The sequence below is a fragment of the Punica granatum genome, chromosome 2, assembly GCF_007655135.1.
Source record: "Punica granatum isolate Tunisia-2019 chromosome 2, ASM765513v2, whole genome shotgun sequence".
Lineage (NCBI taxonomy): Eukaryota > Viridiplantae > Streptophyta > Magnoliopsida > Myrtales > Lythraceae > Punica > Punica granatum.
The window spans coordinates 1,180,807-1,196,854 of record NC_045128.1 but is presented as its reverse complement, the minus strand read 5'-3'; the positions used below and the strand labels follow the sequence as shown (position 1 = coordinate 1,196,854).

The 16,048-nt window shown below is 40.3% G+C and overlaps 2 protein-coding genes across 2 annotated transcripts; one reads left to right on the top strand and one right to left on the bottom strand.

Annotated features, from left to right (window-relative positions):
• Nucleotides 1-3,046: 3,046 nt before the first annotated feature.
• LOC116195844 (exosome complex component CSL4) lies at nt 3,047-5,222 on the bottom strand. Its single transcript, XM_031525226.1, has 6 exons — nt 4,988-5,222; nt 4,224-4,298; nt 4,012-4,100; nt 3,784-3,868; nt 3,512-3,593; nt 3,047-3,313 (listed from the first exon to the last, which is right to left on the bottom strand). Exons 1-6 carry the CDS (start codon nt 5,159-5,161, stop codon nt 3,222-3,224), a joined length of 597 nt encoding a protein of 198 aa, XP_031381086.1. The 5' UTR covers nt 5,162-5,222; the 3' UTR covers nt 3,047-3,221.
• Nucleotides 5,223-6,195: 973 nt separating this feature from the next.
• Nucleotides 6,196-7,605, top strand: LOC116196674 (protein CANDIDATE G-PROTEIN COUPLED RECEPTOR 7-like). Its single transcript, XM_031526532.1, has one exon. It carries the CDS (start codon nt 6,196-6,198, stop codon nt 7,603-7,605), a length of 1,410 nt encoding a protein of 469 aa, XP_031382392.1.
• Nucleotides 7,606-16,048: the final 8,443 nt, after the last annotated feature.

Below are 16,048 nucleotides of genomic sequence, written 5' to 3'. Positions count from 1 at the left end.
ACATCGAACAACGAACTCACGGACATGCACCATGCATGGTTTCATCGAACACGAAGTCACTTGGATGGAGGAAGGCTTCATTGCACATATTAATGCTTTTGGAAGAGATTCATCCGCCTCCAAACGAAATTGCTAGAGAGTTATGACGGAGGTCCTCTCAAGATACAATGAAGCTTAGAATTCTTTGACTAGCAATGACAAAGAATTCACACTCTCACTCAATTTCTCGGAAAAGATGAAAAAAATGATTTCGATGTATATTTTTTGACACAACAGTATTCTATTTATAGAGGTTGAACGGGACGCGTCTCGCATAATGACTTTTGATATATATATATATATATATATATATAACTTTATATTTCGGGCATGTATGTAACTGCCCAAAGCATATCTTCTGCATTGGTCAAAGTGACCGTGTCCCCCATGCATGATAACCGTCTCCACCTATGGACCGGTCAAACAATCTTTGACCATCCACTTCAATAAACGCCTATTACATTGCATCGGTTTGATATTTCTTCGTTTTTATATAAACCGATTAAATTCTTGCGCGAATTATACCAAATAATTTATCGAAATACAATCTCAACCAAATTTACAATTTAAAATATCAACAGCAAGTGATCTTCATGCATCTAAAAACATTAATAACAGTATTATCTTTTTCATTTTAATTAGATTAGATCTAAGGTAGAATTTTTCTTTTACCGTTTAAAATCCGATCCATACAAGACCAAGTTAATATCGGCTGGGTTCAAGCCTTTGAGACTCCTAATTCAATATCAGTGGGTGCATAAATACTATATACCATGAATCTAACAGGTTCTACAACGAGTCGGCAAATAATTAAGAGAGCATGCCACTATGCAGTAACAAGAAAATATTAAAGACAGGGTATAGTCTTTACAATTACATCAAAAGCTCAGAATACCGATAAATTCATTATATATGAGGTTGCACCTTAAATTAAATTGGAAGCATAGGCCTATGATAATGAAATGCAGGAACCATGTGAAGTAAAGCGAAATAAGGATAATTGGAGACTGTTTTTCATTTTTCACAGGTAAGTTTATGAGGAGGATGAGCAATTCCTTTCTATGTCACTTTTCTTATAAAACAAATTGTCTTATTATATAACCGAAAAGGGTAATTGTCTTAATATACACATGTTTATAAACGACTATTAGCATAGGAGAATGAAAAGAACTCATTTGTATCTATAATAACCTATAGTAAGGAGAATTGTTATATTTAGTGTTATTTTTTTAAAAAAAGTCCAACTTTATTCTTTTTTCTTAAATATAGTTAATCTCTTTTCTTAAATATGGTTAAAGTCGAAAGTCGTTAGAAATTAAAGTATGTATTTCACCCTACCGCAAAAAAGTAGGTATTTCAAAATTGTTTTGTTTATAGCCAATTTTTGTGATTTCCGTTATATTCTCCGTTTTTTAGTTAATTAAGTTTCTGATTCCATCCGTTTTCGGATTACTTTTCCATTAAATTTTTTAAAAAAATATTAAAAATAAAATAATATTAGGAAAATATTAATGATAAAAAGAAATCATCTTAAATAATCGAGAGAGAAGAAGAGAGGGTAGGTGGGGGACGGTTTTGAGGATGCCTCAAGCTTACTCAATCTCTTTTGGAAATTTTGTAATTCCCGGTGGCGGCGACGGGGTGCATCACTACCTCCTCCACCTCTCCTATTGCCCGCCCAGAGCTTTCTTTTCTATCATCTTTCTTTTTATCTTTTTAAGTACATGTATGTGTGTGTGTATATATATATATATATATATATTTGATATCGGCAATCTATATTAATGAAGAATTATTGGTTTTTCATAACTCAACGAGAATGAATAAAAATCTAATTTCATTTTTTTATCAATTTTTTGACATGAAGATCATTTATTATCATATTCAAAAATTAAATTACAATTACATTGTAGTTGATTTAATAATGAGAACGTATTATTTAATGCAAATTGAAAATAAATATATTCATAATAGTAATTACTCAATAAAAGAATTAATCATATTTTTCTCATAGTTATATTTTTCATTCATTATCAGAATTTTAAAAATATAATTATATATCAAAATAAAATATCTCTTTCAATTCAGAATTTTTTTAAAAAAAAGAAAATTTGTATAGAATCAATACAATAAAAAACTCGTGGTTAGTACGAGCAAAGGTTAGATTAAAAAGAAATAGGCAATAAGACAAATGTTCCTACTATTAATGATGATCAGGATTGCTTTGCAACGGCAGAATTTGCTTCTCTGGATTGGCTTTATCATATCATATGCAATCGGATTTACAATTTTACATGTTAATTAATTTCAGTTGGACCGAGAACTCACTTTTCTTATCGTCATCTCCATTTATTGCATCGTTTTTCCCTTTCAATTTGATTGTTTCACCGTTCATAGATGGATAAGTCCGTTTTGTTAGTCAACTCAAATGAGAACTATTTTTTAGGATCAATCTCGGTATCCGAAAGTCTAATTGAGGTCCGATTAATTCAGTTGAGCCGAGTCGGCCCACTAAGAGGTAAATCTCTACCAACATGAATTTTCTGCATTCACCATGGCTATTTTATTAATTATTTTATCTAGCATTTGATTAACTTACCATATTTGAAGAGAAAAATACAGAAATTTAAACTAGCACTAATAAATGATGCGTGGAAAGAAAAATATCTTCCTTCAATATGAAAAAAGATATATAAACTTTCATATATATAATCATTTTATTTAAATCATATGATCTATCTATACCATTTTTTTTTTCGGTGGATATCTACCTATCTACCTATCTATCTATCTATCTATCTATCTATAACTGGGTCCGTCTAATGCCTTCAGCGGGGTTTCCAACGATACTTTATGCTTTAATTTTCATATCCTCGATAAGGGTACCATTTATATTTGGTAACACCGCACAAACGAATTTATTAGTCGGATATGACTTACAGAATAAGGTCATTCGTTTCAAGCTGACTGGACTGTAATGTGATTTAGGATATGCTGCTCTGCCATGTGCAGACAATAAGCAAATGATTCATTCCGAAATTTACTTGATTCATTCCAAAATTTACCAAAGAGAAGTCTAAGACAATGAAGAACATCTGCACTAACTCAATACAGATCATAATGATTTCGATACATGGGTACTTATATCATGTCCTACATGATTACAAAAGCTTTCAACTGGGTCAGCTCCCAATCTTTGCAACCTTTCGCTGCTCGATTTGTCCAGTCAATGGGCACTGCATCTCTGTCCAACTAATAGGAATCATAGTAGCGCCTGAAATGATAAGCTAGTATCAGGTTAACCCGCCATAATCTGACTCTAAATGAAGATTGATGGCCATTAGAACTAAGAAAATTCCACTAGCATTAGCACGTGGCTGATATTCTCGATGACAAGAATAAGTTGGGAAATTTCTCAGTTAGAGTACCGATTCTTACAAGTAAAAGAAAAAAGGGAAGGTCTAAATGTTACCTGCTGCACTCTCTGCAGACACGACTCCGAGGTCATTCTTGGCGGTTGATAGATAGTAAGCCCGTGCATCTCCAAGAGACAGCTAAATACCCATAGTTATGGAAAAACTCTTTCCAAGTGATCCAGGATGATAACAAAAGATGTCAGGATTTTAAATCGATCAGCTCTTGGAATTTGTTGTTATAAAAAGACCAGAATCAGCGATTTAGGAATTGCTTTGAGCTGCTTCAATCGAAATCTCAAAACTCGAGCACAGAATCAAATAAGGATACAACAAGTGCGCGGACAGTATCACCAGGTCGGAAAGATGAGTGCATGTCTACTTTGTCAATCTCAGTCGCTCTTACGTCCTGTTGCCTGCTAACACAAACAGACAGCCTTTATGTTCTTTCTTGGATATATGGACAACAAATTATGCTGGACAAAAATTAAGTCGCTATTGCTGAAGGACTCACAGGAGTGATTGGTAGAATGAAATTAATGAAGAATATTAGGCTTACCTAATGGTGCCGGTAAATTTTTCTCGCACAGACTTGGGGCCTACGCACATTATATCAACAGAGGCCAACCTAGCCATTACCTTAGTTACCTAAGGACATATCACAAGAGGAAAAAAGAAAAAAAGGCATAAGTGAAGCAGAAAACGGAATTCTTTCTGAATCAAAGCAAAACTTCAATCGATGATCTTGGAGGGGGAAAAGGTACCACTTACTCTTGCAATAACAATGGAACCTGGTTCTGGAACAGCACCATGAGCCTTCAGACCGATCACTTCCACCATAGGTCTCTGAAAGAACAGCAACCCCACGTAAAGGACGGCTAACTCATGACATCCATATACTATTTGCAAAGGCTGACAGTTCTTCAGATTTCGATCAACCGCAGAATACCTTTTTCAATTCTACATTAAGTTGTTTTTATTGTTATTTGACGGACTCCATTTCCGATGCAGAGTTGCCAAAAAACTTCTCGGACATAACAAAACGTCTCCCTCGCTCTGTGCAAGCAGAAGCGCCATGCTTCCCCTTCTTTTCCTCTCTAAATACTAAAGAACTTAATAGTTCTCATATGGCTCCGCATCGGAATAAACTCTAGGTCGGAAACGACAATCAAGCGCAGCGCACTACTATATAAATGTGATATTGAACGACAAGATGCTCCCGAAACGAAATGCGAGTCTTCCTCCTTCCTCATCACAGGCCGCCATTCCGAGCTCAACTAGAAAACTATACAAAAGAATCAAACCATTGAATAGAAAACAAATTTCTTCCTTCTAATTACTTCCGCTTCGATGAAGCAGCAGCTTCCCCACAACCTAATATCCCAAAACCCCAAAGCCACCCAAAAATCAGAACTTTACTCCGTCCCCAATTGCCCATCTATTGATTTGCAACTTCTAAGCGAAGCAGTGCATCAAAGTTACGCAAATATGTCTTCTGCAGGGGAAAGCTCACTGATGGGGCTTGCGAATTGTACCTGGTCGGGGGAATCCGGCGAGGGGGGTACGGTGCGGGCGCGCCCAGTGAGGGAGGCGTAGACGAGGCCGTTGTGGGCCGCTACGTATGCGCCCTTCCCTGCTCTAAGCTCAGCCGCTCTTCCCAGCACTTCTCCTGGTGTCACCAGCTCTTCTGGCTTCTCTTCAACCGCCATTTTTGTTTACTCGCCCGCTGCTAAACCTCTCTGCTTCAGCTTGGAAGAAGAAGAAGTGGCGGCAGCCGAGGAAAACAGCCGCCGTTCCATAAATTATTGGGCCGTAACGCTCGAAGAGTCGAACCCATGGCCCATAAAATGGGCCCAGCCCAGCAAGAAATATGTATCTGGTTTGGTCCCTGGACTTATCCTTTTATCCCGACATAGTCCCTGCCTATCGATCGAGATTCATGTTCGCTTGGATATCGACTAACCCTGACCATGGATATGACCCCGTCCTTAATTTTTAATGGTTTCTACACTATTGGCAACAATTGTTCATGTGGTAGAAAATTTTAAGCCAGTTTCAAGATCGTCAAGAGTGAGAAATTTCAAACGACCACTATATGCACTCGGTTATTTGATATATCATATGTGATTTATTTTGGGAAATTTCTCTTCTAAATAATATGTGAATAATGACTTATATATTTGTCTGTCAAGTATATGTTATTATTTGACGTGATAGTTTGAATCAACGACCACCAGCACCGTAGTCTAGTGGTTAAGCATCAATCGCTCCACTTAAATATCACGAGTTCGAACCAACACGGTAGTCTAGTGTTGGTGGGGCTGCGGTGACCAAGTTTGGCTAAAGTCTCAGCGAGTTATGGCGAAAGGAACATTCAGTGGAGATTAGGTTCCCTTAATTGGGACAGTCACAGCGTGTTAATAGCAGATTCGACCGGTGAATCCATTGCTTTTGAACTTCGGCATTTCAAAGATGAATCCCCAATCTTGAAAGCGTTATTTTTCTATGGAAATATGAAAAATCATTATCTTTTAAATATTTTATTTAACATTGACCGAAAGAACTTTGACCAAAACTTTGGGCTCAACAGGATCGTTAGCCACGAAACTTTCTTCTCCCTTAATATTTGCAAACGAATCGTTCAATTAGTTACTCCAAAATCAATCAAATCCAACCAAGAAGAACAACTCAAAATCAAAACTAAATCCCAATAAATAAATAGAAAAAGAGTTCGTCAGTAATCATGGGGTCTTCCACAGCTTCCTTGGCAAAGTTTCACAAATCTCCCAATCTCACGCTCTTCTGCACGTTCCTTTTCATCTCGAGCATCCCATTTTCGGCATGCGAGATCAAGGATGTCAGGATCGCGGACGATCCAAGGTTCATGATCCTGTTCGAGAGGTTCGGGTTCAGGTCAGATGGCCGCGTCATTGTGTACGTGGAGAACATCTCCTACAAGTCGAACCGCCCCTATCCCAGTTCTCCTCTCGATCCATCCCGAATGGGCTTCTTCCTAGTAAGAGACCGATTGTTCCCTCATGTCGTTAACAACCAAGGACACATGGATCACCTCTGTGCCTTATCGAGTGAGTACGTGAAACCCATGTTTCGGTTCAGCGACCTTACTATCGGCTCTACTTACAATAGCACGGTGGTGATCTCCAACCCGGACGAGTACAATCTTGTTTTCGCAAATTGTCTCCCGGATTATAAAGTGTCGATGACCGTTCACACCGAGATGTACAATTTGCACTACGGGGACAAGAATTTCCTCCCGGCAGGACAAACTCAACTGCCTAGGATGTACTTCTTGATTTTCCTAACATATTGCGGATTTTTGGCCGTATGGGTGTTCATATGTGTACATCGAAAACCAGTTCTAGACAAGATTCATTGGTGGATGTCTGCCCTGTTGCTCTTCAAGGCATTGAAATTGTTGTGCGCGTCTGAGGACAGAGCTTACATTGCGAAAACCGGCACTCCCCATGGTTGGGACATAGCATTTTATGTGTTTGCATTCTTCAAGGGCACGTTGCTTTTCACCGTGATAGCCCTGATAGGGACCGGGTGGTCGGTCCTGAGGCCGTTCCTCCAGGACCGCGAGAAGAAGGTGCTAATGACCATAATACCCTTACAGGTCCTCGAGAACATGGCTTACGTGGCCGTGGAGGAGGCAGGCCCCGCGATAAGGAACCCGGCCTGGTGGAACTTTGTGTTCCTGGTCATCGACCTCATGTGCTGCTTCGCAGTCATCTTCCCGGTCCTGTGGTCGATCAGGGCCCTCAGGGAGTCGGCCGGCCGGCCTGGAGGGGATACGAAGGCGTACCGGAGCCTCGAGAAGCTCACACTTTTTAGGAAGTTCTATATGGTGGTCGTTGGGTACTTGTACTTCACTAGGGTTGTGGCTCTGGCATTGGGAGCATTGTTGGGCTATAGGTTTGAGTGGTTGGTGGCTTTGACTGCTGAGGGTGCAAGCTTGGGATTCTATGGGTTTGTCTTCTGGAATTTCCAGCCGGTTGATAAGAATCCTTACTTGATGATCGGTGGCGAAAGCGACGATAACATCATCGAGATTTCTCGAATTTATACATTAGATGATGAGGACGACAGTGACTACGAAGACGAAGAAGACCATGATGAAGAAGAAGAATAACAAAAGATAGTAGAAAAATTTATGGCACATATTGTTCCCCGGGCCTTGGGATTGATTGAAAAGTACAATTTTAGTCTATCTTTGGAAAGTTTGGAATCCCGAATCATATAGTGTATCAGATTCAATCGGTTTACACTCAATCTTACCATAATTCAACTAGCGGTACCAAGTCCTGTCTCCTTATGGATTCAATAATTTCAATAAATCGATCTAAATGATACCATTGCTAAATACTTACACTAAAATTTATATTTTACAGTTTGATATTTCAAATACGTTTTTTTTTCCCCTTTAGTAATTTAATACACAGAGATTTGCCCTCTTGAATTCGTCGAGTTCTGAATTCCAAATTCTCGTTGGGAAGACCGATCGGCGATTGCGATTTACTGCCGGGCGGTCCTGGTCCGACCCGAACCCAATTCCGGGACTCAAAAAAATAATGCATAATTAAACCAGAATCGAGCCGTTGAAAATTTGGCGACAGTTACCCGCGCCGCCACTAATGAGGGCTCATCTCCTCCCTCTCTCCACCAGTCTTCACTCCGACTCTGCTCCCAAACCTTAAGCTGCCTTACTGCCATCTTCACCGCTCGATCAAGTCCCCCGTCGCTGCCGCTAGAAGCCACTGGGGCTCCGACGAGGAGCCCGTCTCAAATGGACAGTTTGGATTCGATCTCGAGGACGGTGATCCCGGTGGCGGGAAACAGAGGGTCTGGTGGTCTGATTATGAGGACAACGAGCTCGATTTCGATGAAGATGGTGAATTTTGGGTCTTCAAGGTACTGAATTGATTGGAAATTCATTGTCTTATCGCTTTCGAAGCTTTAAGAAAGTCGGCTGATCTCGAGATTGTTAGTGATGCTCTCGCCGAGTTTCGAGCAAAATCGGAGCTTGCAAAAGGGGAATGTTGATTACTAGTTATTAAATTTCCATTGGGTTTATACGGGCTCGGGTCCATATCCACTTAAAAGTTCAAGCTGATAAGTGGTGGTACTCAAGCCATATATTAACCCATGGATTTTCCTTTTCTTTTCCGATGTGGAATTTATCCCATTTTACTCCTCAACACCCGTCCTCACGTGCAATGTGTGGTCTATTTCTGCCTACACGTTGTCACGTGCCCTTAAATACCCATCCTCAACAATTGACCTCGAGCCGGGCTCATCTTCCGTGCTCGGGTGAGGAGGGACACTAACATGAGGCGCACTCTTGGCTGCACTCGGACATACTAGGCCTGGCATGGTGTGAGTCCATGCGCATATGCGCGTAGACATGCGGAAGCATAACCCGCTCTGATACCATATAAAATAACCACTTGGGCCTACACGGACTTGAGCCCATCTGCAACCCAAAAGGTTAAGCTGATAGGTTACTAGACCCAAGCCTCATATAAGCTTGTGATTTCTTTCTCAATTTTTCGATGTGGGACAACATATCTCAACACCCACCCTCACGTGGCAATGTGTGGTCCAACAGGTGCCACGTGCCTGAAACACCCGCCCTTAACAACTGACCCGAGCCGGGCATCCTCTTCCGTGCTCGGGTAAGGGGAGACAAATACCAAACTAGCCTCGAGCTCCACACTCTCGGAACTGGACCGGACCACTCTTGGGCCTGATTAACATGAGGCACACTCTTAGCTACCTCGAAATCGAATCTGGCGTGGTGTGAGCCCACATGAGCACGCGCGTAGGCATGCGGAAGCATAACCCGCTCTGATACCATATTAAATTTCCATTGGGCTTATACGGACTCGGGCCCATATCCACTTAAAAGCTCAAGCTGATTAGTAGTGGTACCCAAGCCATATATTAACCCATGGATTTTCCTTTTCTTTTCCGATGTGGGATTTATCCCATTTTACTCCTCAACACCCGTCCTCACGTGCAATGTGTGGTCTATTTCTGCCTACACGTTGTCACGTGCCCTTAAATACCCGTCCTCAACAATTGACCTCGAGCTGGGCTCATCTTCCGTGCTCGGGCGAGGGGGGACATTAACACGAGGCGCACTCTTAGGTACCAACACCCGTCCTCACGTGCAATGTGTGGTCTATTTCTGCCTACACATTGTCACGTGCCCTTAAATACCCGTCCTCAACAATTGACCGTCCTCAACAATTGACCTTGAGCCGGGCTCATCTTCCGTGCTCGGGCGAGGGGGGACACTAACACGAGGCACGCTCTTGGGTACCACCACTTATCAGCTTGAGCTTTTAAGTGGATATGGGCCCGAGCCCGTATAAGTCTAATGGAAATTTAATATGGTATCAGAACGGGTTATACTTCCGCATGCCTACGCGCGTATGCACATGGACTCACACCACGCCATCACCACTTAAAAACTCAAGCTGATAAGTGGTGGTACCCAAGCAATATATTAATCCATGGATTTTCCTTTTCTTTTCCGATGTGAAATTTATCCCATTTTAGTCCTCAACGCTCTGCAATGTAGTGATGGTCCGTTTGATGATGAATAACACTCGAACTACGAGGCCGAGAAATTGCATTCCTTTTCGTCCCACTCTATCGAACAGGCATTCTAGTTTTCTTATGAATCTTTTTTGGTGAATGGATACGATTGAAGAGAATGATTTTCGGAGGGATGCTCGCGTAATTATTTTCTTGATTTGTCGATTCGGCAATATGAGGAATACCCCTAACTGGCATCACCTTTGTGATTTTAATTAATGTTCTCCCCTTGCTCATTTCATTCGATGGAGGGCGATAAGTCCTTGAAAGCTCTGCACTTTGAGTAGGGAAGCAGAATTTTAACTTTAGTCGAAGATCTCTACTTTCTCGTGGATCTTGCAATGTCAACTTAGCAAATGTTTCCCTAGCTTGTGCCATTCCGAGATTCTTGTGGAAGCTGTCTGTTGGTTTGGTTTCTGCGCTGCAGATTTATGTTCTGTGACTTCTCGCAATTTATAGTTATCTTGCGTTCATGGACATTGCCGATTTTCAGAGCTTTCGGGTGGATGCTTCCTGCAGTTGCCATATCATTGCTACTGGGCACCGGCCCGAATGCTTTCGTCATGGCCTTAGCCGTTCCCTTGGGGAAGACAGTGATATCCTTGGCATTCAACAAGCTATACAAGTTAGTATTCACATGCGCATACAGCGATATCATTGAATGCGTCGATTTACTTCTACACTGATTATCAATCCAAATGTATGCCTCGCAGAACCATGTGCACGAATATTCTGAAAAAACTCCTCATCTGGGTAGGGGAGCAAGTGCATTGGATAGCTTCTTGTTGTCTGATGTCGGGCTTTTGAGTTGGAGCTCTAATCCTCTAGTGAATATCGCATCGTGTAGTCGTATATCTATGTTGTTTCTGTCAAGATTGTGGAGAAACTGCATTATAGGATGTCCATCTGTAACAGAGTAAGCACTCTGTTACCTCTCACTTTCTTGCCGTGACTCGTTACAGAGGAAGTGCTGGATCTCTGTTTTCTATAGTATAATTGATCGAAAGAGTAATATAATTAGCAGCTTTGATCATTGTCATTCCCACTGGAAATGCCGAAAAAACTTAGGAAGAAATTTTTGAGAGTCTGAAGCATGATTGCTATGTTTGATGCCGTCCTCTCGTTTAATGTAAATGGAACGTACATTTATTTCCGTGCTTCTGACGGAATTCCATTCATTTCGATACGTTTGTTCATTATTTTTAGTCATCGGCTACTTGCGTATGTTTACATTCTTTTTCTTTCTTTTTTTTTTTTCCTTCATCGTGGATTCAATCTTTTTCTTTTCTGGAAACGAACGGGATTTGGTTTTCATGGTGTTGCAAAGGATAGAGATTTACCCTGAAATACTCTAGTCAAGAATATAAAAAATTCTCACAGGATACAACATCTCGCAATGTCGAAGTTATAAATGGTGTTCCCTGTGTGAAATCAAACCCTCCTAGTCACGTTCTCGGCATCACGGCACCTTCACTGACGCTGTGGACCTACCTCGCTTGGGAGATTAGGAAAGGCTTGAATCCTAATGGTGTAACACACCCTTGTGAAGCCTCCTCGATCATATATCATACAGCCAATAAATTCAGCTTAAATTATTACGGTAACCTCGGGATGTGACTCTCGCTCAATCTCACAAATCCGAGTTGTTCCTTCCCTTGTTCCAAATTCTAGGCATCAGTTCGGCAAACCAAGGAACTGCGGGATGAGCTAATTTTTTAAGAAGTAAAGTTGATTTTGTGGAAAATTAATGTTAGCATGTGTTGATTCTTATTAGTTTCTAGTTTTATCTGGACGTCCTAGGAGATAGGCTAAGTTCGAAAAATACATATTTTATTTGCTTTAGTTTTTCTAGGTGCGTTGTTAATGCTAGTTATCGTTTTCCAGGACAATTTAGGAGTTAATTAATCTAGAGTTATCTTAAGCACTCTACAAACAGGGTGATGTCTTGGATATTTGGTAGAGTGAAGGAGTAGTGTCCTCCACGTCAGTGCCCACAATAATTCATGTGTGTCTTCCATAATATTATATTTTGAGTTTATCTCCACCGGTATTGGTTGTGCAATCTTTAGTTAGTGTGACTTCGATCTCCCTACGGGGTTTCTTTTTTTCTTTTTTAAACTAAGCTCCTCTCCAATGGGAGACGATATTAAGATCCTCAGAAATCTGTATGTTTTGTGCCTTCAAATTCGGAACAGACAAACTGACATCTGATTAGAGCTCCTAATTCGAAGACGAGCTGAGACAACAAGTGGAAGATAGATCTGGAACGTCTAGATGGTTCATTTGATGTCTAGTCAGGTCTCGAGAGCGAGTGGAAGATAGATCTGGAACATGCCATTGTCAGTAGCAGAAGCTAAAGCCGCTGCCATACTTCTTTTTCTTCTTATACAAGTACAAATTGTTACAAGGCTCCACCGATTCAACAGTTCGATCATTCTGCGGAATTAGAACCTCTGGTGTTGTTTTCTGTTTTTGACTTTATGTGCATCCCGGTTCATTGAGCCGGTTTTCAATACGATGAAAGGGAAAACATGTAGGGAAAAATTCAGAACAAGTGGAGGAATACCGACTGCGCTAGATGCATGAAGAAGATCCTGCGGACCAAGACAGGTAAATATTGCAGTAATAATTAATAATATCAAGTCCCTACTAAAAATGTAGGGAGTAGCGAGGGATTGGAAAAATAAAAAATAAATTCGCTCTGCCCTCGCACGTTTCATGGCAAACTCCTTAACTGTTGAGCTATATCGAATTTGACTTGTCATTTTACTGCACTTAATTATATTTATATTGCTTATACTTTAACATTTATAATAATATTTTTTACTTTTATTTCCATAAATACCGAAAACATTTCCCGTTACTCTTTAAAACAAAACAAGTCCTCTGATCAAGAAACAAAACAAACATACAAACCATTATCCACAATATCCACTTACAAACTACATACACATTATTACATAAAATTTATATGAGAAAATTCCATTTAATATTTGAAGCTTATAATTGCATTACAATTTGGGTATAATATCAATATAATTAATATGTAAGCAAAATTAGTTATAAAATACACTTTCTTTTTTCATACAAAGCTGTGCAAAATCAATTTCGAGAGAGAAGAATCGGGGAAGACAGCAAATAGGAGGTCAGCTAGCTAACGGACAAACGTTGCCCGAGTTTTTTTTTTTTTAATTAGCAAGGGATTGGCCTCGCTAATCCCTCGCTAAAGTTGATTTATTTTTTATAATTGGTTAGGGACTAGCGAGGGACCGGGTCCCTCGCTAAGGATCCCTTGCTAATCTCTCGCTAAAGTTGATTTAATTTTTTTTTAATTGGTTTGGGATCATAGTGGATTAGGATCGGCAAATCGGCATCATATCACATACAGAGGTAAGGAATGAGAGAAGGTGCGTAGAGTATGGTAGTAGAAAGGGGCTGCCCAACGCAAAGACCGCCATCTTCTTGAAGTTGCTCGTGCCCAGGCTAAACTCCCTCTATTCTTTGGGGGAGAATGCATTCGCATAGCTCCCTATTATACTGAATCAATAAAATGCCGACGTCCTGAAAAAGTCTCCTCACGAATTTTTTATTTTTTATTTTTTTATACTAAGTCCACTTTATTCTTATCTCCTTGTCTGTGGGAAGTAATGAGGCCAGTCTCTCCCCACTCCCCCTCCTGAATGAGGAAGTAGTGGAGCTGCTCCCCGCATATGCGTCTTTATTTAGATTCTTTCTATTTTTTATCCAATTTATCCAATGGAGAGTTTTGATAGAAAATGCAATTCGTCGAAGGGAAAAAAAATTAATCCAGGATAACAGCTTTGTAAGAGACGGGAAGGGTGAGGATCTCGAAAGCAAACAAGACTAGCTAGAAATACTATCCCTTCTTTTTAATCGAATCGATCATAGCCACTTCCCACATTCCACGAAATTGTGCAAGGACGAATATGGAACTGAACTTATGGAATCAAATGGCAAACTCTGGAAGTTTTAGGGATGAAATTAGCTAGTGGGTCAAACAAAGGGGCTAAAAGTGAATTTTGTGTTTGGTATTGCGTTTCGGTTTTTGTCAATGTAAAGTCGGGGGCATTTGCTACTCTTGGAAAGCATTAAAATGAAAATGGCACCCACCAATTTATTGGATCTTGTCAATTCCAACTCAAGAAGAGAAGTTTCTGTACAATAGAATAATTAGGAAATCTTGTCTCAGAAAACTTGATTTTGCTCTGTATTAGACTACTAGTGATAAGATCATTTAATAGAAGATCTAATTTTAAGGTCCCGATCTGTCCCGGATGCATAGGGTCATGTACCTAAACCATCTAATTCTATTTCAGGAAATTGCAGAACTTGCTTCGCACAGCTATATCGGAGATAATTTTATGTGTAGATATGGCTGCAGGTTAATTAATGAGAACATATATATATGTAATAGTCACCAAATTGATTATTTAATTTTATCAATCATAAAAGCAACATCGGGATAAATTTACTGTTCCCTTAGGCTGTTGGGCTGAACCTAAAACTTTCCAGATGAGGAGGAGCCATGGAAAGAGAGAGACCTTTTTCCTTTTCTTGGGATGGATCCATGATTTTGGTGGGGTAACTTTTGTCTGATTAGTATTGTACGAGAGTACCTTTCCTTTTGTCATTGTACCGGTTGAAATCCCATGGTTATGTCTATCCATGATGAGCATTATTGGTGGGTTTTCTCCCCCTTTTTTTTTTCTGTTGGCCATTATGGCTAGTTATCATGCTCTCATTGGATTAATCACGAAGGGTCCTTGCGCTTCAATCAATTCCTACTCCACTTTCAGTAAAATCTTGGCGCGTGTGCAGATTTAGTCGGGGCTCTAGTTTCACTAGTGCTGGATGAATTCTTCAAGATGAAGCAACTGATCTTCCTTCCATTCTCTCAATTTCCTCAAGTTATTGCCGGCCGAGCGGACCCATCGACTGTTGATATCCTTTCCGGAAATGGAATTTCCATCAGCGGGTCCGATCTCCGGAATTAGAATGAAGCAATGACTTACCGTAGCAAGGAGTTCACCTCCCTTTTCTTTGTAAAATGGAGAAATTAGTCAATTGTCTCTGCTCTGGAATCCATCATGCAGTATAAACAATCCTAGCTAATGAGCAATGATGATCCTCGAAAAGTACTGCAGGGCACTCGGCGCCACTGTAGAAAACCTTTCTTTCCTTTTCACCTTGTTTTATCCGTCTCTTTACCAAGGCTCTCTTTGGTTTCTGAAGATCTTGTAGTGATTGTCAAACATCACCATTTATAAATCACCCTCTTCTTCTCTCTTGTCATTTTCATCTCCTAGTTCCTCTTTGCTCCCCTCTGTATTCTGTAGAGTAGATCAAGCTAAGAAGATCTCGTTCTTCTTTTCTTCCCTCTGTATTCTGTAGATTGAGCTACGAAGATGGTGATCAAGAAGAAGAAGAAGAAGAAGAAGAAGAAGAAGAAGATAAACTGCTTGTCCTCCCCCAAAGAGCAGCTGAAATCAACCCATGGCAAAGCAGCATACCCATTTAAGCATAGTCGCTCGTCTAAGGTTTCGGGACAAGAAGAGAGGCGATTTCGAGTGCTCAGGGTGAGGTAATGCTAATTGATCCTCCGTAGGTGCATGTGAGCGTGAATGAGAAGGAGAGAGGAAGGTTCAGTTTGGATGGGAACGGAACAATTAGCAGTGTTATGGTGAACAACAGACACTCGGATAGCGTTTAATCTCATGTTGAAGGACAGGTGACATTGACACCTTCTTGGCAAGTCTAATGCTTGGCTCCATATAATCTCATTGTTTTCGCTCTTGTTGTTCTTGTTAGCTATCCCTTTTTATTATCCATTTTTGCCTAACCATGGCATTTATGTAAATTCTATTCAATATTTTAGATTCTGGGGAAGGGGGAAAGACTCGAGATTATTCTTATCTAAGTGCACTTTACTGAACACAACTTTAATTCAAAAT